This window comes from Thamnophis elegans, chromosome 13 (genome assembly GCF_009769535.1).
Source record: "Thamnophis elegans isolate rThaEle1 chromosome 13, rThaEle1.pri, whole genome shotgun sequence".
NCBI lineage: Eukaryota > Metazoa > Chordata > Lepidosauria > Squamata > Colubridae > Thamnophis > Thamnophis elegans.
The window spans coordinates 47889482-47915995 of record NC_045553.1 but is presented as its reverse complement, the minus strand read 5'-3'; the positions used below and the strand labels follow the sequence as shown (position 1 = coordinate 47915995).

At 47.2% G+C, this 26514-nt stretch overlaps 1 protein-coding gene across 2 annotated transcripts; it reads left to right on the top strand.

Annotated features, from left to right (window-relative positions):
* The first annotated feature begins 293 nt into the window (after positions 1-293).
* Positions 294-26140, top strand: ALG9 (ALG9 alpha-1,2-mannosyltransferase). Of its 2 annotated transcripts, XM_032229300.1 has the most exons (15): positions 294-555; positions 2279-2417; positions 2814-2948; positions 4765-4835; positions 5620-5708; positions 6666-6801; positions 8006-8093; positions 8909-9014; positions 9679-9801; positions 10735-10889; positions 11078-11207; positions 20345-20492; positions 21305-21434; positions 21945-22075; positions 24773-26140. In XM_032229300.1, exons 1-15 carry the CDS (start codon positions 443-445, stop codon positions 24894-24896), a joined length of 1818 nt encoding a protein of 605 aa, XP_032085191.1. In that variant the 5' UTR covers positions 294-442; the 3' UTR covers positions 24897-26140. The 2 variants fall into 2 exon arrangements, with proteins under 2 accessions (XP_032085191.1, XP_032085192.1); XM_032229301.1 differs by lacking the exon at positions 294-555 and having other exon boundaries at positions 2330-2417; positions 2802-2948.
* Positions 26141-26514: the final 374 nt, after the last annotated feature.

Sequence of the window (26514 nt, the reverse complement as noted above, 5' to 3'; positions counted from 1 at the left end):
TTTTTAACTTCCTGCATTCGATTGAAGTGCATAAAAATAGCAAGCATCCATCTCCATGAAAGCAATAAGATTTTGCAGCAATTAACAGCAGCGATAGAAGAAATAAACATTATTCGCCTTTCGCAGTTGCAGCGCCCGATTGCAATGGGCAAATTGGGCGCAATGGAGAAAGGCAATTGAGGGGAAGGCAATTGAGGGGCGGAGGGACATGCAAATGAGAGTGGGGCTCTTCCCACTAGGCGCCGCTGCCCCGCCTATGGGACTTCGTGCCTTTTTTACACGTCGCCCGTCGCTGCACCAGCGCCGCAAGAGCAAGACGCGGGACTAGTGGGGAGGAAAAAAAGGAACTGCGCCTGCGCTGTGCCCACACTGAAGATGGCGGCGAGCGGCGTCGCGTCCCCGCGCTGAGCGCCACGAGCCCGGCCGCCTGCCCACACTCGGCATGGCAGCCAAGGGGGCCCGGCAGCGGCCTCGATGGGGCGGCGGGGATTCGGCGGCGCCCGCCCGGCAACGAGACGAGGGGCCTCCGCCGGGCGCCGAAGAGAACAAGGCCGAGTAGGGGCCGAGAGCGGGGAGGGACGGCCTGGTTTCTGCCCAGCGGGCGCTCTGGGAGGGCTGGACTACAACTCCCATCACCCCCCGGGGTCTCCAGCCTTCCATTAGGAGGTGGGAGGTACTGAGGGGTGACGGGAGTTGTAGTTTACTGCACCGCCCCCGTCCAGGCTTTGGAAAGGGGAGGGGGTTGGTCTTTCGTGTGCTGTTAATGGGACGAGGGTATTATGGGCTGGCCTGGAGGGGGTAAATGTGGGGGGGGGGGATAGTGGCAGAAAGGAAGGACCCCATTTTTTGGGGGGGGTGTAGAAGGAATGGGATTGCACCCTTTTAATTCAAATTAATCCATTCAATGGCCAGCCTTAGAGTGCCCACCCTAGGCACATCAACAACAGGAAAGGTAAACTTAAAAATTTCCCCCATCCACAAATCATAATTTTGCAAATAATGATGATGATGATATCTAGGACGCTGGCACCAATCCATATCAGCCATTAGCACTAGTCATTGATATTTCTGATGCATTTTTGAATGTTCAGTTGACTGAGTTTCATGTTTAATGAATAAAGTTAATAATGATGATGATGATGATGTACCGGGACTTGCAAATTGAAGTTGAGTGACTGTGGAAAAAGAAATCGTGTGTTGTCCCGATTGTAATTGGAGCCCTTGGAGCAATACCCAAAGGGCTACCTCGCTATTTGGAAAATTTAAATTTATCAGACTTGAACATTCTGATTCTACAAAAAACCTCCCTACTAGGAACAGTTTATATCCTCTGACGTTACCTTAACAGTTCCTAGGTCCTTGGTTAGGACTCGAGCTGTTGAGCTCGAGTCCCAAAGGCTATGAATCTTACCAAAAATTAACCACGCAATAATAACAACAACAACATAACAACAACAATCACCTTAACAGTTCCCGGGTCCTTAATATTTTTAAGAATAATAATTCTAAGAAGGTCCTTGGTTGATACCTAGGATGCTGGCAGCAAACCGTATCAACCATTAGCACCAGTCACTGATATTTGTAATGGATTTTTGAATGTTCAGTATCATATTTAATTAATATATATAATAATAATAATAATAATAAATACTTTTAATAGGTCTCTTTAACCAGGTTCTCTCCCCTTACAGGGCGAGGGTTTTGTCTTTATAGAACAGACCAGTTTTAAACCTTGTTTGCAGGTAATATATGATCGATTTGGAACAGGGGGTCTCCAAATTTGACAACTTTACGACTTGTGGACTTCGACTCCCAGGATTCTCCAGGCAGCCATGAATTGGGGGAATTCCGGGAGTTGAAGTCCACAAGTCTTGGAGACCTCTGATCATTTAAAATAATATAAGGATAAATGAGACTCGGATCCAAGGGAGCATTTTCATCCCATGGTTGGCCTTATATGCCTTCAGAGGGCCCCAAACATGGCGACTTTAAGACTTGCGGACTTCAACTCCCAGAATCCCCCAATTCATGGCTGACTGAGGAATCTTGGGAGTCGAAGTCCACAAGTCTTAAAAGTTGCCAGGTTTGGGGCCCTCAGTACATCTTAAATGCCCCAACTTGGTCCTCTTCCATCAGCCTTTCTGGATGCTCCATTGTATCCGAAAGCCAGAATAGCGGCCCAAGCAGCAATCATTTCCTCCTCTCTCTCATTTCTCTCCTCGCTTTCCCTCTTCCTTGTTTTACAGGGTTAATAAAAGCCACTTTGCTTTTCTCTTAGATCCTCGGGAAGCAAAGCGGGTCAGGTCTGGGCTCCTGAAGGATCAACAGCTTTCAAGTGTCTAATCTCAGCCAGGTTCTGCGCAGCTCTGCTAAGTAACATCTCCGACTGCGATGAGACCTTTAACTACTGGGAACCTGTGAGTATTGCCCTTGCCTGGGATAATAATACCTCTTCTTAGCTCCCAGGGGAGTGGATGCTTCATCAGCCTCTTTAATCACTTGCTGGATTTAAAGGTCTTGTCTTGGTCTCGGCTGAACCTGTTGAAACCAGGTCACGGATCCTGTAGAGCAGTGGTCTCCAACCTTGGCAACTTTAAGACTTGTTTTCCAAAAACAAAATCCCCCCAAAAAGTCCAGTTTCCTTTTGGGGTGTGTGTGTGTGTGCGTGTGTGTGTGTGTGTGTATGAAAACATCTTTGGGACAACCATGATTTGGATGATTGAGACAGCTGCTGGCTGAGTGCCTAGTATGTGCCTTGTATGTTGTAGAAAGCAAAATGTTAAACATTTTTTTGTTGTGAGTTTCTTTTATAGATGCACTACCTCGTTTACGGCAAAGGATTCCAGACGTGGGAATATTCCCCCGTTTATGCCATTCGCTCCTACGCGTACCTGTGGCTCCATGCTCTGCCGGCCCTCTTCCATGCTAGAGTCCTCCAGACGAACAAGGTAACACAAATCGCAGTCACACGAAACGTTCGTAAATGCGGGCCAGTCGCCCAAAATGCAGGTCACAAATCCCTTTTTCCAACAATGTCCATCCTGACTTTGAACTCAGGACGCGGTGGCTCAGTGGCTAAGACGCTGAGCTTGTCGATCAGAAAGGTCGGCAGTTCGGTAGTTCGAATCCCTAGCACAGCGTAACAGAGTGAGCTCCCGTGACTTGTCCCAGCTTCTGCCAACCTAGCAGTTCGAAAGCATATAAAAATGCAAGTAGAAAAATGGGAACCACATTTGGTGGGAAGGGAACAGCGTTCCGTGCGCCTTCGGCATAGAATCATGCCGGCCACATGACCACGGAGACGTCTTCGGACAATGCTGGCTCTTCAGCTTTGAAACGGAGATGAACACCGCCCCCTAAAGTTGGGAACGACTAGCACATGTGTGCGAGGGGAACCTTTACGTTTAACTTTGAACGGTTGCTAAATGACCAGTCGCAAGTTGAGAACTCCCTGTATGCGTTAACGTTTCTTTCTTAAGCCCGCTCTGTCTTAAGTCCCTTCTCTCTTGCGATTCCTTCTTTTAACTGTTTAACTGTTTATTTCATTTGTATGCCGCCCTTTTCCCCCGAGGGGGACTCAGGGCGGCTCACAGCTCAAAACAAGGGAAGGGGGGATACAAACAATTTGACAAACAACACAAAACAATACATAATTTAAAAGCGCAACAATCATACCATTCGAGATAGGGGCACGGTTCTTTAGCCCCAGGCCTGTCGGAACAGCCAGGTTTTAAGGGCTTTGCGGAAGGCCTGGAGGGTGGTGAAGGTGCGAATCTCCACGGGGAGATTTTGTGTTGCTGGCCAGCAGGTAGAGCTCTTGTCCCATTTTTAACGTTGTGTGTTGTCGAACTGGGCTCTATGCTTCTTTTCCTCTTTGGGGGAAGTTGCAACTTTCTTGGCAACTCCACCATGCCCGGACTGAGGGGGAAAGTCGCATAACAGGAGGGTGGCAGCTCCAAGGCCTCCGATTCTTCTCTTTTGCACCCTGACCAAGAGTGAAATCCTCCCGGTTCGGCCCGGTTCGGCCGAACCGGTAGGGATGGTTTTCTCTGGTTCTGCAAACCGGTAGTAAATAAAAAAAAACTTTGCGAGGATCACGCGGCTCAGCTGAGAGCCACGCGATCATCGGAAGCTGTTTTTCTGCTTTTTAAAGCATTGTATTCCTGTTGGTTCGGGCTGGTTCTTTCTCTGTAGCTGCCCCGGCCCTGTGGAATGATCTACCCGCAGAGATCCGGACCCTTCCCACTCTCTCGGCCTTCTGGAAAGCCATTAAAACCTGGCTGTTCCGGCAGGCCTGGGGCTGTTGACCCCAAAATACGGTCCAGCCCCATTTAGAACAGAGTGCATGGGGTGTTGTATTTTAAATCTATCTCTTCTTTCTCTGTATTTTATTTTTTTGATTTATTTCTGTAAGCCGCCCGGAGTCCTACAGGATTGGGCATATAAATGCTATTAAACTTGCAAACTAGGCAGGAAAAAAGTGCTTTCAAAGTGAAAAAAAGTTGGCCATGCCCATCCCAGTCACTTGAACCCCCCCCTCAACAAGCCACCCCCCACAGAACAAAAAGATATAGATTTTCCCACTGACCCTGATCACCTCAACTCAGGTCTAATCGAAACACGATTTTACTCAGCCTAACCAACATACCGAATGGCAAACTGGATCGAGTTGGGAAAACAATGGAAACCTGATTCTGCACATTTTGCGTGAACACAACCGCTGTCTGTTTCTAGAAATGTTGTAACCGGAACCATTCCTCCTAGGTCCTCATCTTCTACTTCCTGCGCTGCCTTTTGGCCTTCCTGAGTTGCGTTTGCGAGCTTTATTTTTACAAGTGAGTATCGGTCAGGGCCTCCTCGGTTATCTCTGTGCACAGTATCTCTGCGGGAGGGACATTTCCCCATCGGCTATGTAATGTTTTCCTCGTTTAATGACCCTGTAATTCCTTGGGGGTGGAGTCGGGGCAACTGAATGGAGCTAGCTGAGTGTTGCTTACTGGCCAGATGCCCTTCCCGTCGCCAATGCGGAGTTTTATTCAGCAGATATATTCTCATTGTGTTCAAAGAGAGAAATATCAGCCTCTATCTAGGATCGAACTCACAGCCTCCTGATTATGAGGCAAGGGCTTCCCTTCTAGGCCACTGCACCCAGGGTGGGTTTCTACCGTGCAATTCAGCTTGGCTGCAGGGCGGGGCAAGCAAGCCGGAAGGAGATATCTAGGACTGGATAGTGGGTGGGCGTGGCCAACCAGTGTTTGGAACTACCGGTTTGGGCAAACCGGTCCAAATCAGCAGCAGCCCACCACTGTAGGTGAACCATCCTTAAATGCTTGGCACCAAAGGTGGCATTCAGCTGGTTCTGACCGGTTCTGGCGAACCGGTAGCGGAAATTTTGAGTAGTTCGGAGAACCGGCAAATGCCACCTGTGGCTGGCCCTGCCCCCATCTATTCTCTGCCTCCCGAGTCCCAACTGATCGGGAGGGAATGGCCTGCCACGCCCACCAAGCCATGCCATGCCCACCAAGCCACACCCACAAAACTGGTAGGAAAAAAAAAATTGAATCACACCACTGTTTGGCACCACCAGAACAGGCTCTGATTCCCTCCTCTGTTTCCCAGGGCAGTGTGCAAGAAGTTTGGGCTTCATGTGAGCAGGCTCATGCTGGCTTTCTTGATTCTTAGCACCGGGATGTTCTGCTCAGCCTCAGGTAAGTTGAAAACGGAGTCCGGCAGGGGACCAATTTTGCAGTTCGATTAAGTACCTCCAGTTTTCAACTTAGGATCGCCTAACGGGGGCTGGAAAAACCCTTAGTTAAGCAGCACAGTTTTTAAGCAAGGCGCCACAAGACCGCCTCCAGTTCTACAACCCTCTTTGCCACGGTCACTAAGTGAATCAGGTCAGGCATCAAGGCAACCTGAGAGTGCTGAGGGGGGGGGGAGAGGGAATGGACCTGGCAGAGAGAGAGAGACAGATCAGGGCTGGAGCATGGGCCATCAGATGGAGAGTCAACCGCCCCCAGGTCTGGAGATGGCTGATGAGGAAGAGGAGGAACAGCTGGGCGTCTGATGCACGGCTGTGCAGAAGGCAGAGGAGAGGAGAGCAGCGGAAATCTATGGGCCGGTCCTTGGGACAGAAGATCCCTGAGTGCCTGATGTGCAGATGTACAGAAGGCAGAGAAGAGGAGAGCAGTGGAAATCTATGGGCCGGTCCTTGGGACGGAAGAACCACCGCTGCTAGCAAAGCCCCACCCTAGCTCTGGGGATAAAAGGCAGGGCATGGAGATGAATAATTGGTGTAGCAAATAACTATTCATCTCCCTGCCGGTCAGCCACTGATCACCTGCACGTCCGAATCCTGTCTGGGAATTATCAGAATTCTTGGAATCTACAGCGCAGGTGTGTGTCCGCTGCTGGAAGAAAGCGAGCGACCTCCCAGGACTTCCTTTGCAAGTGTGGGAAGAGAGAGAGAGGCTTTGGGGTGTTTGGCCAGCTCAGGGGGAAAGGGAGCGAGCGTCACTTCCCACAGGACGTAGAGACTCCGTAGCCTACTGTGGGAGAGAGCGGCTGCAGGCGCCCCTAAGAAAGAGAGCGTTTCATTAACTGCAAAGAGCTCGTCGGGTTCGGGAGCTGGGTCAGAACACTCTTCTGCTTCCTCCACTTTGCAGCCTTCCTTCCCAGCAGCTTCTGCATGTACTGCACCATCGTGGCCATGACGGGCTGGTACATGGACCGAACATCGTTGGCAGTCCTGGGTGTGGCTGCCGGAGCCATTGTGGGTTGGCCGTTCAGCGCAGCACTGGGGTAAATGGGAGTCCGAAGGAGGGGGTGGGGATGTCGGATGTGTTTCAGGATGGCAAAACGTGAGATGTTGTTTCTCAACCTTGGTGACTTTTAAGGCGGGTGGACTTCAGCTGTGCTGGCGGGGGGTTTCTGGGAATTGAAGCCCACCCATCTGAAAGTTGCCAGGATTGAAAGATTCAACTCCAGGGAACTGGGATTCGAAGATGCTTCCCAAATGGCGTCTTTCTAACCAGGTAATATCAGCAGTGCTGGGCTTTGCAGAGTGGAAGAGAATTTTGGGGGTCCTTGGTGCTCTCTGAACCTGGTTGTTTTCTTGCAGATGTTTCATGACCCAACTAGGTAACATCAGCAGTGATAGAAGGGAGTGGGGGTTTGCTCCATTGATGTACTGGTGGCTGGCTGTGTCAGTGTTGGTGGGAATCACCTTGGTGCTTCCTTGATTAGGCTGTTGGTGTTGTGGCCCGCTGGCGGTCAGCAGAACTGGCAGTAGAGTCAGATAGGGAGGAGTTTGGGGAGGAACATGGGCCAGTCCTGGAGAGTGAGAGAAGCTCAGAGGAGGGCTCTGCGTCGGAGGCAGAGAGGGACCCAGGGCCGTCTGGCAGTTCTTAGCTGCCTTCGGAGCTAGACAGCAGTGAGGCAGAAGAACAGCTGGAGCCTGTTCCCAGTGTGCGCATGAGCAGAGCTGCCAGAAGACAAGGACAACTAATAAATCAGGGTCAACTTGGAAGTAAAGCCACACCTTGGAGGTGAACGGCCCCTCCCATAGGAAACAAAAGAGGAGCGAATGGGGAGGGGGGCTTTTGCAGGAAACCTTTTGTTCATTCGCTCGTTTCAAGAGTGGAAAGTTCTGTTTGTGACTATAAAACACTCTGTGCCAAATTTTGCCTTGCCCTGCCTTTGGAAACTGGTTATCTGGCAGCTCTCCACGCGAGATAAGGTTCGTGTGGATAAACACTCCTCTGAAAGACTGTTAGCTAAGCCTGGCTGACTGTGAATGAAAGGAATTCCCAGTCGTGTAAATAAAAGAGGGTTTGCCGGGACCAAGACTCTGCTTCATGCATGTTAAGGAAGCCCTGATTAGAAGAGTTGGTTACTCTTTGACTGAGTTGGTAATTCCTCGACTGGGGTGTTGGGTATTACGTTGAGCTGCAATAGTTTCCCGCACCTCCCCTCATAACGTCCGCCTGGGTCTTCCGTTGGCCAGCCTCCCGATTGCCTTTGACTTGCTGGTCCTGAGAAGACGTTGGAAGAGCTTCCTGCAGTGGTCCTTGGTGTCTCTGCTGGTGTTTCTGGTGAGTCTTCCAAGGGCGTCCTGGGGGGGAGGAGGGGGCTCTTCTCAACCCTTCGCCCTTGGTGGGCTTCTACATCGCCCTTTGCCCTCGAGGACAACAACCCGTCCTTCCCCCGTCCTTCCCTAATAGCAATAGCAGTTAGACTTATATACCGCTTCATGGGGCTTCCAGCCCTCTCTAAGCGGTTTACAGAGTCAGCATTTATTGCCCCCACAGTCTGGGTCCTCACTTCATCCACCTCGGAAGGATGGAAGGCTGAGTCTACCTTGAGCCGGTGAGATTTGAACAGCCGAACTGCAGAATTGCAGTCAGCTGAAGTAGACTGAAGTGCTGCATTTAACCACTGCGCCACCTTGGCTCTAAGCTAAGTGGCCCTTCTGTCTGAGGTGGCCTTCAGATTGGGTAACAACCAGTTCGCCTAGTGCAGAACCGAAAACATGAGCGCACGCACAGGCACTTTGCTCGCTCACGGGCATGCCTTCCGCACTTGCGCGCAGCTTCAAACCCACGGCGCTTTCATGCACGCGGCTTCCAGCACACCTTGTCCACACCCGCGGGGAGTAGAGCAGGCGGGGTGTGGAAATCCCCTGCGTGTGGACGGGGTGAGCGAGCCAGAGAGTGGGACCTATAGGAGGGGATGGCACCAGGGCCAGTGGCGGTCAGAACTATCCGTACGGCAAACCAGTCTGAACCGGCAGCAGCGCACCTCTGCGTTCCGCCTGGTGTTTTCCAAACGGGCGGGAATCCAAGCGCTGGCGCGACACGGTCCAAAGCGGAGGACGAAGCTCTGAATGGTGGCTTGTTTCTCGACGAAGGTGCCCATGGTGGCCATCGATAGCTACCACTATGGGAAGCTAGTGGTCGCCCCTCTGAACATCATCTTCTATAACGTCTTCACCCCACACGGGCCGGACCTTTACGGTGAGTCTACCTGCGGACGGGAGGAAGCGTTTTGGGGGGGGTGGTGGGGTGATCGCACACTCTTCCTTCCCCCTCCCCAGGTTTCATTTCCCCGCAGAAATGAAACTTGGCTTGTCAGAAGTCAGCTGTGGTTACAAAAGCCCATGACATCAGACAGACAGACAGACAGACAAACTCCCCCATGGGATAGAGGACTGATGGCTAACGTTTTTGGTGTCGTGAACAAAGCGTGCACATACAAACCCCCAAAATGCAATGGGTGCGCCCCCTGTACATGCAACCCCCTCTTTGCATGTGCCCTGCCCCCGTGCACGCTCCCCCCTCCACACCCATTTTTGGCTTCCAGGTTGGTGTAGGGGTGCAGGAGGGGTGCGTGCATGCCCGTGAACCCCAAAAATGCTATGCGAGTGCCCCCCGCATATGCGGAGCCCCCACACATGTACCCGCCTCCCTGCATGCACCCCTGTGCATGCGCAGCAGAGACCCAAAGACCAGCTGGTTGGTGAGGTGCGCGCGCAAGCGCGGTAGAGCTACCCTGGGGCTATGGCTGGCGTGCACTGCAGAGAGGGCTCTGAGTGCCACCTGTGGCATGCGTGCCATAGATTCGCCATCACGGGGATAGGGCCTCCTGAGAGCTGCTGACTCTTCCCCTCCTTCCTCGCAGGGACGGAGCCCTGGTCCTTCTACTTCGTCAACGGCTTCCTGAACTTCAACGTGGCTTTCGTCCTGGCCTTGCTGGCCTTGCCCTTGACCTGCCTGATGGAGAGCCTCCTGCAGAAGTTCCGTGGTGAGCCCCGTAGACCTCAACCCCTTGGCTGGTGGGGAAGAGACTCGCCCGGCCTCTTGTCCCTGCTTCCGTAGAGGAAGCATCGGGATGGCCTGCTCTGACCAAAGACCTTCTTCAATTTCCTGGTTCAGGAAAGAGGCTGCCCCCTCCATCCAAAAAGCCCCCTCCTCCATTTATTTATTCCTAGTTGATAACCCAGCGTAGCCCGGGTATGTATTTATCCCAATCCTGTATTAGAGGGAGCCCCCTTGTGGAGTACTGCAAAGCCGTTAACATGGCAACTCCACTGTGCTGTACAGTAGAAGCCATTTTAAGGCACAACAGGCTGTATCTTAACAGAACGTGAATCCAAAATGCACACTATCACTGTCAAAAGTACTGTGACTTGACACTATAGATAGAATTCAGTCCTTTTCATTTCAGCAGCCCAGGCGTTCCGGAGTTATGCTGGAAGCCGCACAAACGGATACACACATATCCATTTTTATAGAGAGAGATTATTTATTTTATTCAATAACAGTAGACTTATATACCGCTTCATAGGGCTTTCAGCCCTCTCTAAGCGGTTTACAGAGTCAGCATATCGCCCCCAACAACAATCCGGGTCGTCATTTTACCCACCTCGGAAGGATGGAAGGCTGAGTCAACCTTGAGCCGGTGAGATTTGAACAGCCGAACTGCTGAACTGCAGTCAGCTGAAGTAGCCTGCAGTGCTGCACTCTAACCACCGCGCCACCTTGGCTCGCCACGGGAGAAGAGTTCAATAGTTATAAGGCAACTCCGACCAGTTTACAGCTTATACAAAGACAAATAGAAAAATGAACTATTAAGACCATGCAAATAGAAATTTTACACCTCTACCAAACCCCTCCCCTCCCACGCTTCCTCTTCCTTTCTGCCGCTGACCCTCTCCCGGTCTGTCCCTTCTTCCAGTCCAAAACCTGGGCCGCCCCTACTGGCTGACGCTTTCTCCCATGTACGTCTGGATCCTGATTTTCTTCAGCCAGCCCCACAAAGAGGAGCGGTTTCTGTACCCCATCTACCCCCTGATTTGTCTCTGCGGAGCGGTGGGACTCTCGGCCCTCCAGGTACGCTTTGGGGGCAGGAGCAATGTGGGGCAGGGGGCAAGAGAGGAGGGATGGGGGGGAGGAGGTTTCCTCCCAGTGGGCCTTACTTTTAAGCAAGGGTCTCCTCCAATGGCAACTTTAAGACTTAGGGACTTCAACTCCCAGAATTCCCCAGCGCTCATGTTTTTCCTCTCTCCCCCCCTCTCCAGAAATGTTATCACTTCGTCTTCCAACGGTATCGTCTGGAGCACTACACCGTCTCCTCCAACTGGTTGGCGCTGGGCACCGTCTTGGTCTTCGGCCTGCTCTCCTTCTCCCGCTCGGTGGCTTTATTCAGAGGTGGGTTTGGGCAAAGCAAGGGGGGGTCCGGGAGTCTACGACCGTTCGCCACGGGAGAAGAGTTACCCTAAGATCAAAGAATTGGTGGAATAGACTCATTAAAGAAAGGAGGGAAGGGGGCTTAGCAGTGAGAAGATGGACTTTCAGGCACTTCCTGAATGACCATCTATACCGGAGTCTTTTTTGGAGGATTCTTTTGAATCTAAGCTGTCCCGAAGAGACGGTGACGTGGCAGGAACTCCATGGTCCCAGAGGTATCCGCAAAATCTCTGGGAACCTAAGGAAAGCCTTCCTAATCCAGTGGCTTCCGGATCGGCTAAACAATGCCGACTGTAACTGCGAAGACCCAGAGAGAGAGCAGATATGAGCAGGTCGTTTGATGTGAGTCTTAAATCTTTTTTTTTGTTGGAAAGAGAGCACCCTAAATTTGGAAACTTAGTTTAAAATAAGGCTGAGAAGTGAGAAAAGCGGCGGAGATAAATGTTTGCCATTTGGAAGTTTATTTTTCTGTTCCTTTTTTCTAATTCCTAAGCCGGGCTGGACTTTCTTGTAATTTGAATCGGCTTTTTGCATTCCTTCTCTTTGTTGTCGACACCTTTAACTTTGAATTTATTGGGGCACTAAATCTTAAACTTAAAGTGCTTTGAAGATTGGTTTTTTTTTCTTTGGCTTGCTTTTTTTCGTTGCCTTTTAGCCCTTTTGAGGTTTGTCTTTTTTTTTTTTTTTTTTTACAATTAGTAATTAACAAACGGAATGGACTAAAACAAGCTGTAAATTACAAACTACAAGCCAACACTGCCATCTTGTGGACTTGAACTTTGTTATTAAAATCCCCCCTGTAATGCACTTGATTTACGTGTTTACGCAGCTGGCAAACTGAGATAAAACAGCAAAGCTGACCGTGACCTTGAAGAGACTCTTATCATAGGGGGGGAAAAAAAGAGTCCGGGAAAAATCATTTGTTTTAGCTTGTTGGCATCCTCTCATCTCCCAACACCATTCTCATATTACCGGCTGTGGAGATATCGACACCAAGTTTTTCTTTTTTGATCATCACCATCGACCTTTTGATCTTTTACATATTTTTTTTTTCTCTTCTCTGTTTTGATTTTTTTTTTACCTCTGGATCACCTCTTGACTATCTACATTTTTTCTGCTTCTTTCTTTTCTCACTTGTAACTGAAGCACCCCTTCTCCCCTTTTTGGAGGGGGGGTATCTTCCTTTTTTTTATTATTACTATTTCATACTCTCTTATATATATATATTTTACTGCACTCTACTGTACTTCATCCTTGAAACAAAAAAAAAAAAACCTTCCTCTTCTTTCCTTCCTTTTCTTTACCTTTTTTCTTTTCCTTCCTTTTTTCCCTCTCCCCTTATCTTATCTCCCCCACCTCTCCTCTGTGTACTTTACGTACTTAATCCACCATACTTATAACCCCCCACCCTCTAATACTAATTGGCTATGAGTAGAAAAGCGGCTGCCTCTGGCTTTACATCAACCCCTGCCCCCTCACCTGCGGGAGGCCAGAGGACAACACAGATGACGTCTCATCAGGAAAAAGAGAAGGAAGCCAACTTTGAAACACTTATACAAATGATGCAGAAAATGCAAGCAGGAAACGATACCCTTGTAAAAAAAATGGAGGCAATGGAACAACAAAATCTAAGTATTGTTCAAAAGGTTGATAATATGGAAGGAAAAGTAGAAAGTATACACAACTGGATGCTGAAATATGAAAATAGGATTCAAAAAATTGAAAATAAGATTCAAGAAGGAGAGAAGAAAACTGAAAAGCTAGAGATTAGACTAAGTGATGTAGAAAGAGAGAGCAGTGGAATATTAAGATGGGAGATGGACAGGTCTGAATTTTTTCTAAGATTCCAAAACATAGAAGAAGAAAAAGGAGAGGACTTAGTCCAGATAATTTCAAATATTTTGATAGATGTTCTGGGGATGTCCCAGGACCAAATAAAAGAAACAATTGATGAGACTTTTAGAGTATACACAAGGTATGCAATGAGAAATGCTCTTCCAAGGGAAGTGCATGTAAGATTTACTAAGAAAACAATTAAATCACAAATCCTACAGAAAATGAGAGACAGAAAATTAGAATATAAAGGAAAGGAGATTGTAGTACTTAAACAAATCCCAAGAGAGGTGAGAGAGAGGAGAAGAGAATATCAATTTCTGACCAAAGTATTGATAAAAAAAGGTGTTAACTACAGATGGCTCATACCGGAAGGTTTATTATGTACTTGGCAAGGACAAAGACACAGGATAGATACAATTGAGAAGGCAGAAGCTTTCTACGAAGAATACTTCAGAGAAACGGCGGAGAAAGCTGGGAAAGACGATGCAGTGATACAAATACTGGAACCACCTGTAACCGCGACCGAAAAAATAGAAGGAGCAGTAGGTGGAAGTGAGAAAGAAGGGGAGATAGGGAATGGGAGCTGCAAAGAAAAACGAGAACCTAGATCCACTAGAGCAATAAACCCTGTATATAAAGTATAAACATGGAAGAAAGAAAAATGATTACAATTAACATTAATGGACTTAATTCGGTAGCTAAAAGGAAGAAAGTATTTCATAAATTAGAGAAGTTACAACTTGACATAATTTGTCTGCAAGAAGTACATATCCAAAAGAAATATGAACATTTATTAACTCAACCAAAGCTTGGGAAAATGTTTTCATCATTGGCAAATTGTAAGAAAAGAGGAGTGGTCTTCTATATTAAAGGCAACATCCCAACAAAAGTAGTATACGCAGAGGAAGAGGGAAGAATTTTGATGGTGGAAATTATGGACACCAAAAAGACACTCCTAATTGGAATCTACGCCCCTAATGAAAAACAAGATGAATTCTACAAAAAACTACACAAAAAAGTTTTGGAACTAGACTATGCTGATATTTGTATGATGGGAGACTTTAATGGCATTGTGAATCCAAATATGGACTATAAAACACATAAAACAAAAAAATTAAACAGGAAGCCTCTGCCAAAATCCTTTTTTAGGATGACAGATGAATTAAATTTAAAAGATATATGGAGAGAAAGAAACGTTAAAAAAGAACAATATACCTTCTACTCAAATAGACATTCTTCACTCTCCAGAATAGATATGATATGGGTTTCAGCGGACCTGAGCTCCAACATAAAAGAAATTGAGATCGAAGCTAGCACCTGGGCGGACCATAATCCAATTTTAATTAAATGGAAAGGACAAAGGGTAAGATCTAGATGGACACTAAATAACACTATATTGAAAGAAAAAGAGTTTGTACAAAAAATGGAAAAAGAGTTAGTCCTTTTTTTTAAAGAAAATAGGAAAGAAGATACGTCGTTGCAGAATCTCTGGGACACAATGAAGGCTGTTATTAGAGGTACGACAATAGACTATACAAGGAAGAGAAACTCCAAAAAAAGACAAATGCATAAAGCTTTAGACAATGACTATAAAATACTTGAAAGAGATCTACAGAGAGCACCACAAAAAAAAGATGTTAAAATAAAGATGGACATAATTAAACACAAAATGGACTTATTAGAAAAGGAAGAACTGGCACAAAAAATTAGAGGTGCCAAACAGAATTATTTTGAAAATGCGAATAAACCAGGCAGGTGGTTAGCATATAAGATGAAAAAAGAGAGAGAAACAAAGATAATACTACAACTAAGAGACAAACAAGGAGAAATTCAATATGGAAATACCGAAAAGAAAAAAATTATACATGATTACTACGTTAAACTTTATGAACAAGAGAAGGTGGAGGAGGGACGAGTCAAAAAGTATCTACAAGATGCCAATCTCCCCCAGGTACCAGATGAAACTAGAACAATGTTAGAAAGTAAAATAACAATGATGGAGCTAACAGAGGCACTTAAAAAACAAAATAATGGGAGAGCCCCAGGACCAGATGGTCTACCCGTGGAACTCTACAGAACATTTGAAGAAATATTGACCCTCCCACTCCTACAAGTCATGAATGAAGTGATGACTGAGAACCAAATACCGAAGTCATGGTCAGAAGCGTATATCACATTACTACCCAAGGAAGAGACTGACTTAACACAAATCAAGAATTATAGACCAATCTCTTTATTAAACTCAGACTACAAGCTATTTGCATCTATACTAGCTGAGAGACTTAAAAAATACTTAAATGGCTTCATCCATTCAGATCAAAATGGCTTTTTACCTAAAAGACAAATCAAAGACAATATGAGAATAATTTTGAATACCTTGGAATACTATGAGGCCCATCCAGAAAAACAATTGGCACTGATGTTCCTCGATGCGCAGAAGGCCTTTGATAATGTGAATTGGCAGTTTATGTTTTTGCAACTGGAGCAGATGAACTTTGGCAAGAAATTCACTCAAAGTATACGAACGATATACCAGAAACAAGCAGCAAAGATAATGGTAAATGGAGAACTAACAGAACCGATTGAAATAAAGAGAGGTACAAGACAAGGCTGCCCACTATCTCCGCTACTTTTTGTCCTAACACTAGAGGTCTTAAACAGAAAGATTAGAGAAGAAGAAGAAATAAGAGGAATGAAAATTAGGAGAGAAGAGTATAAACTGCAAGCGTTCGCAGACGACTTAGTTTTCATTCTTGAAGACCCATTAGAAACTGCACCCAAATTGTTAGAAAGAATAGAGGAATATGGAGAAGTAGCAGGCTTGAAAATAAACAAAGATAAAACAAAGATCATGACAAAGAATATCCCAGCTACACAAAAGGTTCAGTTGTCAGAAATGTTGCAGATTCAAAACACAAGTAAAATTAAATATTTGGGGATACATTTATCACCTAGATGTAGCACTCTTAAAGAGGATAATTATACCAGATTAAAACGACAAATAGCAATCGATTTGGAGAAATGGGGAAACTTACATTTATCAATGATGGGAAGAATTTCTACAATTAAAATGAACATTCTACCTAGAATTTTATATCTGTTTCAGACAATCCCAATTAGACTGGGTAAGGACTTTTTTCTAGACTTAAATAAAATAGTTTTGAAATTTATATGGCAAGGGAAAAAAGCTAGAATAAAGCTTAAATTACTACAAGATGTTAGATCAAGAGGAGGTTTTGGTTTACCCGATTGGGAGCTATACTATCAGGCAGCAAACCTGATGTGGATTAAGGAGTGGATATCATTAAAAAACTCTAGATTATTGAACGTAGAAGGTCATGATTTGCTGTTGGGATGGCATGCCTTCTTATGGTATAAGGGAACTAAACCGCATGGTTACTTTAGAAGACATTATATAAGGGAGGCATTGTTGTTAAATTGGGAAAAGATTAAAAAACTACATTATTTAAAAATTCCAGTCTGGACATCAACAATTGAAGCATTCTCGTATCCGATAATACATAAAAAGGAACAAACAGTTAGATATATAGAATTATTGAATGCAGAGGGTGAGCTCAAATCTAGTCAAGAGTTGAAGCAAGAAGGGATGGAAATGAACTGGTATTCATATGTACAGATACAATCTAGATATAATGAAGATAGAAAAACTAAAGGTCTATATAATAAAATGACTGAGCTAGATAAAATTCTAACAGGTACCGATGAAAAAGTAATTAAAAAACTATATGGATATTTATTGGAGTTTAAATTGCATGAAGAACAAGTTAAAGAAACTATGATTGCTTGGGGGAAAAATTTTAAGTATGGGATTGATTTAGAGAATTGGCAGAAATTGTGGTCTCAAAATTACAAAATGACAATGTCTACTGCATATAGAGAAAATTTGTATAAGATGTTTTATAGGTGGCATCTACCCCCGACCAGAATCGCAAGAATGTTTAAGAATAAATCAGAAAAGTGTTGGAAATGTCACCAGATACCTGGCTCATACTACCACATGTGGTGGACTTGCACTGAAGCCAAAAGATACTGGACTAAAATCCACATGTGGTTGGAGAAAATGATACATAAACAAATAGACTTTAAACCAGAGGTCTTTTTATTGGGAATTTTACCAGAAACCTACAACAAAGACTTAAAATATTTGATTGTAAATGTTGTAACAGCAGCCAGAATTGTATTTGCAAAAAACTGGAAAAATGAAACAATACCAAAAGAGGAAGAAATCATTCGAAAAATAATGGACTGTGCCGAAATGAGTAAATTGACATTTGAAATTAGAGAGCAAGAGGATGAACAATTTTATAAGATATGGGACCTGTTTTATCAATGGCTAAGGGAAAAAGAACAAAATTTTGGAAATGAAAAATGATATACTTATGCTTTAATTGGAAAAAGTAAATGATGATATAATTATGCTGTGAAATAATTCAACAATGATATAAGGAAGTACTAATATAAGGTCTGGTGATATAATGTATAAGGTTAAGAATTTATTATAATGATATTTCGCTGCTGATAAGGTAATTCTAGTAGGGGAACAAATGAAAACTGGTATATATAGGCAGCGATGCCTTGTTGAACAATGAAGGAATAAGATCTCTGTTTGAAGGCATGAAATGTAAGGTTAACAATGAATAGAAGTATATTCTCTGGGGGAAAACAATGCTAATGTTAACTGAATATATATGGTAGAAGGAAAACGAGACCTTTAGTTACATTAGAGGAAATATCTGAGATGGTAAACACTATTTGAAGATGTAGATGTTAAAACAACCGTAATCAAACGACATGCTGCATGTGATGATGGTTTTTTTTTTTTTTTTTTTTTTTCTTGTCTTTTTTTTCCCCCTTCCTTTTTGGACCTTTTTTGTCCTTTTTGGCCTTCCCCCCTCCCCCCACCCCTTTTTTTTTTTTCTCTTTTCCCCTTCTCTTTTCGAACTTTTTTTTTTTTTTTTTTTTTGGTCCTTTTTGGCCTCCCCCCCTTCCCCCACCCTTTTTTTTTTTTTTCCTCTTCCTCTCCCCCTTGTTTTACTTTGTTGTTTTTTGTTTTCTAAACCCTAGCTTATTGTGGTGCTTATTAAATATACAATAGAGAGATACGGGATGTATAAACTTAGTAGGGATGCACCTGTGATTAAACGACATATTGTATGTGAAGATGGGCTTTCCCTCCCCCCCCTTTTTTTCTCTCCATCCTCTCCCTTTCCCATTGTTGTCTATGTAACCAAAAAATAAAAATATTAAGTCTAAAAATAAAAAAAAAAAAAAAAAAGAAAGGAGGGAAAAGGAGGGGCCGAATGAAATGGGAACAGCAACATTTTAAAATATTTTTATTTATTTACTGCAACTCATTAAATAGAATAGTTAAAATTGTTCCTCAGGGAGTTTTCCCACAGCGAGTTGGCCATCATTGAGTTGGCTATGGCTAGTTGGCTGTGATGAGTTGGCCATGGTGGGTTGGCCATGGTGAGTTGACCATGAGGAGTTGGCCATGGTGAGTTGACCATGAGGAGTTGGCCATGATGGGTTAGTCATGGTGAGTTGGCCATGAGGAGTTAGTCATGGTGAGTTGGCCATGAGGAGTTGGCCATGGTGGGTTGGCCATGGTGAGTTGACCATGAGGAGTTGGCCATGGTGAGTTGACCATGGTGGGTTGGCCATAGTGGGTTGGTCATGGTGAGTTGACCATGGGGAGTTGGCCATGGTGGGTTGGCCATGGTGAGTTGACCATGAGTTGGCCATGGTGAGTTGGTCATGGTGAGTTGACCATGAGGAGTTGGCCATGGTGAGTTGGTCACAACAAGTTGGGTGTAGAAAGTTGTCCCATTCCCGGGTTCCCGTCCTTCCTTGACCACACAGAGCAGTTAACCAGTAGATCCTCTGCAGGGATCGGTTCCTCTTCCCCATCCCGTCCCCCTCTTACTTCCTGCAGCGATCCACCAGATTACAACCAGACTTCTCCAGAGTTTAGGCACTGCTTCATCATTCAGCAATAAGGGTTGAGAAGAATGTTATCTAATGTGGCTTCCTAAGTCTTGACAACCCTTTGCTTTCAGGGGGCAGGGAGGGAGGCCTATTCCGATCCCACCAAAAGTTCTAAGCTACGTTGAGTCCATAATTAGGAGGGTGTGTGTGTCTTATCATAGATAAGCAGAGTGTTTTTCAGCCTTGGTCACCCAAAGTTGGTGGACTTCAACTGCAAGAATCCCTCAACCAACAAGCTTGAGCAATGGCTTCAGCCTTCTGGCTGGGGAATCTTGGGAATTGAAGTCCACCCATTTTAAAGGGTGGGGAAAAACTGAGTCAAGACACAGAGCTTGGTCTTCCCCCAGATGTTGTGACAGTGTCTCCCTGGACTCCTCAACCAACCTGGGACCTTTGGGGAGTCCTGGGACTTTCTACCTCAACATATCTGACGGGAGAAGCGTTTGAGGGGGACATTAGCAAATAGAATAGAATAGAATTCTTTATAGGCCAAGTGTGATTGGACACACAAGGAATTTGTCTTTGGTGTATACAGAATGGAATGAAATAGAAATAGAATAGAATAGAATTAATAGAGAATAGAAATAAGAATAGAGTAGAATAGAGTAGAGTAGAATAGAACTTAACAGAATAGAATAGAATTATTTATTGGCCAAGTGTGATTGGGCACACAAGGAATTTGTCTTTGGTGTATACAGAATGGAATGGAATAGAAATAGAATAGAATAGAATAGAATTAATAGAGAATAGAAATAAGAATAGAGTAGAGTAGAAGAGAACAGAACAGAACAGAATAGAATATAATTCTTTATTGGCCAAGTGTGATTGGGCACACAAGGAATTTATCTTTGGTGCAAATGCTCTGATTGTACATAAAGAAAAATAAAATACATTTGTCAAGTATCATGAGGTACAACACTTAATGATAGTCATAGAGTACAAATAAGCAATCAGGAAGCAATCAATATCAATATAAATCATAAGGATAGAAGCCACAAAGTGACAGTCCTGCAGTCATAAATGGGAGGAGATGGGTGATGGGAACAATGAGAAGACTAATAGTAATAGTAATGTAGCCTTAGTGAATAATTTGACAGTGTTGAGGGAATTATTTGTTTAGCTGAGTGATGGCGTTCGGGAAAAAACTGTTCTTTTGTCTAGTTGTCTTGGTGTGCAGTACTCTGTAATTTTCAAAGGATTGCCATTTTTTTCAGTAGCTGTTGCCAACTTCTCTCTCCTCTTCCCCCCCCCAGGTTACCACGGGCCCCTGGACCTTTACCCAGAGTTCCACAGAATTGCCACGGATCCCACAATCCACACTGTGCCCGAAGGCAGGCCGGTCCACATCTGTGTCGGGAAGGAGTGGTACCGGTTTCCCAGCAGCTTCGTCCTCCCGGAGAAGTAAGTCCCTGGTCCAAAATGAATTTTCATTACTGCCTGGGGGCACAAGGGGCACCCGTCATGCTAGAAGTAAGGGGACCCTTCCTGGGCCACAAAGCCCGGGGAGGCAGGAAGCGATAGAATCACAAAATCACAGAGCTGGAAGGGACCTTGGAGGTCTTCTATTCCAACTGAGTCGGACAGTGAGGAGGTTGGGGAGGAAGATGAGCCAGTCCTGGAGTCTGGGGAAGGCTCTGAGGAGGGCTCTGTGTCGGAGGCAGAGAGGGGACCAGGGACGTATGCCAGTAATCAGCTGCCTTCGGAGTCAGACATCAGTGAGGCAGAGGAACAGCTGGAGCCTGTTCCCAGTGTGCGCATGCACAGAGCTGCCAGAAGACAGGAACAACTAAGAAAGCAGGATCGACTTGGGAGTAAAGCCACACCTTGGAGGTGATTAACCCCTCCCATAGGGAGCGTAAGAGGAGTGAATGGGGAGGGGGCTTTTGCAGGAAACAATTTGTTCGTTAGGTCCGGAAAGTTATGTTGGTGATTTAAGAGATCCTGTGCCAAGTTTTGCTTTGCCCTGCCTTCTGGAAACTAGTTATCTGGCAGTTCTCCAAGTGAGATAAGGTGCGTGTGGATAAACATTCCTTTGAAAGACTGTTTGCCAAGCCTTGCTGACTGTGAATTAAAGGAATTCACAGTCGTGTAAATAAAAGGGGTTTTGCAGGGACCAAGACTCCGTTTCTTGCTTTTTAAGGAAGTCTGGGTCAGAACCCTTCCTCACTAAAAGCCCTTTATAAAAACGCCTATTTCCCCCTTTCTTCCCGCAGCTGGCAGCTCCAGTTCGTTCCCTCCGAATTCCGGGGACAGTTGCCCAAGCCGTTTGCCAAGGGCCCCGGGGCCACCCGCCTCGTTCCCACGGACATGAACGATCAGAACCGAGAAGAACCTTCCAGATACGTAAGTGGGGGCCTGTCTTCTTTTCAACTCTAGGCCTGTCTCTCGTGGTGCATCATCACCCTCCCCTCTGCGAAAGGGGGGGGCAGGTCTGGACAGTTTGACCGGTGACCTCTGCCCCGCGGTAGGTTTAGGGCAGGGGTGTCAAACTCCATTTCAGCATTGTATTTGACCTTCCTTCCTTCCCTCCTTTCTTCTCTCCTTCTCTTCTTCCTTCCCTCCTTCCTTCCCACATGCGCACAATATTAGAAAAGGGGGGGAAATGACGTCTTGATGAGTTCTTGATGTTTTTATTGGACTCGCTGATAACTGGTTTTGGTTTTGATTGGAAATGTTTCACTTCTCGCCCCAAAAAGCTTCTTCAGTTTAATTTGTTCCTCGGCTCCATGTTTCTAGCGCTGATGATGTTACCTAGCTGGTTCATGAAACGCCTGCAAGAAAAAGGGTCTTGCAGGAGGGAGTTGAAGTCAAGAGACCCCCACCCACCCTCATCGAGGCTCTTTCCTTCTGCAGTTCGACATCTCCAAATGCCACTACTTGGTGGATCTCGACAGCCCCGACGAAGCTCCCCGGGAACCCCGCTACGCAGCTAACAAGGAGGAGTGGATCACAATCGCTTACAAGCCTTTCCTGGATAGTTCAAGGTGAGGGACCAGGGCGCGCTGGCAGGGCGGGGAACCCTGGGGCTCCTTGTGGGTGGAAGGGCCTCGGATGCCAGCTTAGAGCAGCAAGAAGGGTTGGTTTCCCAGTCTTCTGGCCAAGGCTTCCCAAGAGCAGGAAACAAACTCCTGCTCCCGACAAAAACCCCTTTTATTAATTGACTGCGAATTCTGCTCATTCACATCCAGCAAAGTCTTTCAAAGGAGGATTTACAGTCACAGACCTTATCTGGCTTGGAGAGCTGCCAGGCCGATCTCTGCAAAACTTGGCAAGGAGTCTCGGAGAGTCCAGGATGAGTTTTGCAAGGAGTCTCGGAGAGTCATGAACCAATGAACTAATTGCCTCCTGCAAACTCCACTCCCCTTTCGCTCCTCTTTTATTTCCTCTGGGAGTGGCCATTCATCCTCCACCTGTGGCTTTACTCCCAAGTCGACCCCTGTTCTTTAGCTCTTCCCTTCGTCTGGCAACTCTATGCATGGTCACACTGGGTCACACTCCAGCTGTTCCTCTACCTCACTGCTGTCTGACTCTGAAGGCAGCTGATAACTGTTGGATGGCCCTGGCCCCCTCTCTGCCTCCGACACAGAGCCCTCATCAGAGCCTTCCCCAGACTCCAGAACTGGCCCATGTTCCTCCCCAACCCTTCTCACTGTCCGACTCTGCTGCCAGCTCCACCGGCCACTGGTGGGCCACAACAGAAGTTGAGTTTTGACAATTCAGGTTCAAAACTTTCTCAAGCTCCCTCCCTCCCTCCCTCCCTCCCTTCCTTCCCAACACTGGAGGTTTTTAAGAAGAGACATTTGTCAGAAATGGTGTAGGTCTCCTGCTTGAGCAGGGGTTGGAGTAGAAGACCTCCAAGTTGCCTTCCAGCGTCTTTGGTCATCTTTTCCCCCTTGCTAAGGGGAGATAGAGGAAGGGCCAGCCATCTGGGAAGGGGGTCCTGGAAAAAATGTGGAGGTCTAAGAGAAAAGAGGCTCAGAGGTGACAGCCCCTTCCTCTCCTCTCCCATACTGGGGGGGGGGGGCAGTGGCAGCAGCCTTCTCCCGAAGCGTCTGGGTGCTGGAGAGCAGCTGCTCCCTTGGAAAAGGAAGGCTAATTGCTGGATGAGATGAGGGAGTGGAGAAGGGAAGAGGCAGGGTGAGAATTCCCCCAGGGAGAGAAAGCAGCCGGGGGGGGGGGACCAGGAAGAGCCGGTCAAATCTCTCCCCCCCCCCTTGAAATCCATAGCAATGCAGTTCAGCTCACCCCTCCTTGCTTCAGAGGGGCTGATGGCATTTATCAGCTGGTGCTTTGCAGCCCCATTGAAAGGAAGGAAAGAAGGAAAAAGAGAGGGATGGGAGAAAAGGAGAGGAGAGGAAATGGGAGGGAGGAGAGGAAGGAAGGAGGGAAATGAAAGGAAGAGGAGGAGAGGAGAGGGAGGAAAGGAGGAGGGAGTAGAGTAAGGAAGGAGGGAAAGGAAAGAAGAGGAAATTGAAGGAAAGGAGGAAAGGACGGAGGAGAGGAAGGAAGAAAAGGAAAGGAAGAGGGAGGGAAGAAAGGAGGAGGGAGAGGAGGACAGAAGGAGGGAAAGGAAAGAGGAGGAAGAGGGAGGGAGGAAAGGGGGAGGAAGTAGAGGAAGGAAGGAGGAAAAGGAAAGAAGAGGAAATTGGAGGCAGGAAAGGACAGAGGGGAGGGAGGGAGGAAAGGAAGAGAGATAAGGAAGGAAGAAATATGAGATGAAGGCAGAGGGAGGAAAGGAGAGGAGGAGGAGGGAGAGGAAGGAGGGAAAGGAGAGGAGAAGAGGGAGAAAGAGAGGAAAGGAGGAGAGAGGAAGGAAGGAGGGAAAGAAAAGGAGAGGAAATGGGAGGGAGGAAATGAAAGGAGGAAGAGAGGAGAGGAAAGGAAGGAGAGGGAGGGGGGAAAGGAAGGGAGATGAGGGGAAGGAGAGAAAAAGAAAGGGAAAGAGAAATATGCAGGCAGGGAGGGGAGCTGTTGGAGGAGTATGCAAAAAGGGTGAATCCTCCCCCCCCCCAACACCTGTTGGGGGGGCTTTGTCCTTCTTGCAAGGGCTGCTCAGCTCCTCCCCCTCCCTCCCCCCGGATTCCTGCTGGCTGAGCCGGGAGCTTCTGGGAGAGCCGAGTCTCCGGCTGACGTCACCGGGAGCCACAAAGGCAATTCTCCCTTGGCTTCCCTCAATGGGGCTTTAATTGAATTAGAGAACATTTGCAGCCACCGGCTAATTACGGAGCCTGGCTAGCAGCTCCCTCTGGGCGCCCTGAGCCCTGCGTTGGCAGCCGGAAGGCCTGGGCCCCCCTGGATGGGGTTCAGCTGCCCCCACCCATCCAGTTTTCCTTTGCTTCCAAGGGGGGCAGCCCTCCTGCATCACAAGCCCATGGCCAGCTTTCCCCCAAGCTGCTTGGCAACCCCCCCCCAAAAGCCGCCTCCCCTTCGGGCCAAAGGGGACCTCTACACTTGAGCAAGGATGGGGGGGGGGCTTTCCCTTGGGTGGCAGGAGAAGAGACGGCCTTCCTTCCCCCGTGAGGTGGGCGCGGAGACCCAGTCGAATGAGTCGCAGGGAAGAGCCAGCAGCTTTGAGGGAACTAAATTTCAGTTCCGTTGAAATTTGGCTCCTACCATTTCTTTCCGAAAGAACGAAGACCCAAAAGAAAAGATGGTTGCAGCTTCTCATTGTCTTCTTCTAGATCCTCAAGGTTGTTCCGAGCTTTCTACATTCCTTTCCTCTCTGACCAACACACGAAATATATGAACTACACGATCTTGAAGCCTCGGCGGGTGAAACTCGGCCGGAAGAAATCAGGAGCCTAACGGGCTGAAGAAGATTCTCAGCTTCCTCTTCCAATTTCTGTGATCCTCTTCCCCACTTTTGAGAGTTCCGGCCTAAAAGAGCTTGGAGGGAGAGAAGGAGAAAAAGAAAGAACCAAAAAAACTTTCTGTGTTTGTGACGGCTTCCCATTTTTTTCGAGCGGCTGATTTTTTTCTGCAAGACGTGGAAGAGATCCAGTGGCTCCTTTTCAGAAACACCCCCGGGGAAAATACTTAACAAGTTGCTCTTTAATTCTGGCGAAGGGGGCTGACTGGATTCCTGGCTGCAGAGGGGGGGCTGGGCTGGACCGGGCTGTGGTGGGGCGGGGGCCGTTTTCAAACAACCCCCCTCTCCCCATCTCAGTGATGGCAAACCTTTTCGGCACTGTGCCCAAACTGGAAGGCACGTGCATTCGCATGTGTTTGCGCGCATTGGAGTGCAGAAACCCTGAAGACCAGCTGACTGGCACACGGATGCCTGGTTTGGGGGCATTTTTCAGACTGTTTCCAGGCCATTTTGGGGGCCAAAAATAGCCTGAAAATGGCCCAAAAACGGCCTGAAAAGGCCCCCCAAACGATCTGAAAATGACCTGGTTTTTTGGCCGTTTTCTGGGCTGTTTTCGGTGCTCTGGCACCTGCGATGACCAGCTGGCAAGGGCGCCCGTGCCCACAGGGAGGGCTCTTCGTGCCACCATTGGCACGCCTGCCATAGGTTTGCCATCACATACCCCTCTACTTGCCCCGGAGCAAACGCTTCATCCGACGTTTCGAGAGGCCTCACCGTTAAACGTCTGCAAGAAAGGAAGAGGCACCGAGCGGGGTGTCTTTGATTGTGGGGAGGGGGCGGTGGGGGGGAGGTCTCCGCGCTCAGCATGAGCCAGAATAATTTGCACTTTCGGAAATCGCGCTGTTTAAGCGAAACCCGCGTGACGACGGGCATTCGGTTTTTCAAAAGCGCCGCCGTCTTTCTCGCCCGCCTGTGCCCCCCTCTCCCAAAACACCTTTTTTTTAAAGGATTTTTTTCCTTCGGGACTCCTCGCCCGGTTCTGGATTCGTCAAGGAAACATCTTGTCTGGATTGTGTTTCTGGATCTGGGGAGGGGGGCATCCAATGTTGATTGTCCTGTGCGTTGACCTCCACCCACCCACCCACCAACTGTTGGCTGTGAAATACCGTCTCGTTCCATGCCACCCGATCCAGGGTTCTGTAAAACTTCCGTGTTGATTAAAAAGAAAATTGGCCTTTTGGTCCTGTGTGTAGCCTACACACACACACAGACACACACACCGTCTGTTTGGCCAGCGGCCGGCCAGAATTGGCACAACCACTGATGGCTGGCAAGGAAATTGGCTTCTCCTTTTCTGCCAGTCACAAGGTTTCATTCCCACACGCAGAAGAGAAGGAAGCCGCCTAATAGGTAAGGCTGTTTTTGCCAGCAAGGGGTTGGCACCTGCCAACAGATTTGCTCTTGGACCCAATATGGTGCCAGGCGAGAGAAGACGAGAACCCATGGTTCCCTGCAGGACCGGAGAGGTTTTCAGGCGGAAAAAATAAGAGAAAAGGCCATGTGGCAAGAGAATTGGGCAGCATCTTCCCCTTTGCGTTGAACCCAGATTCGGCT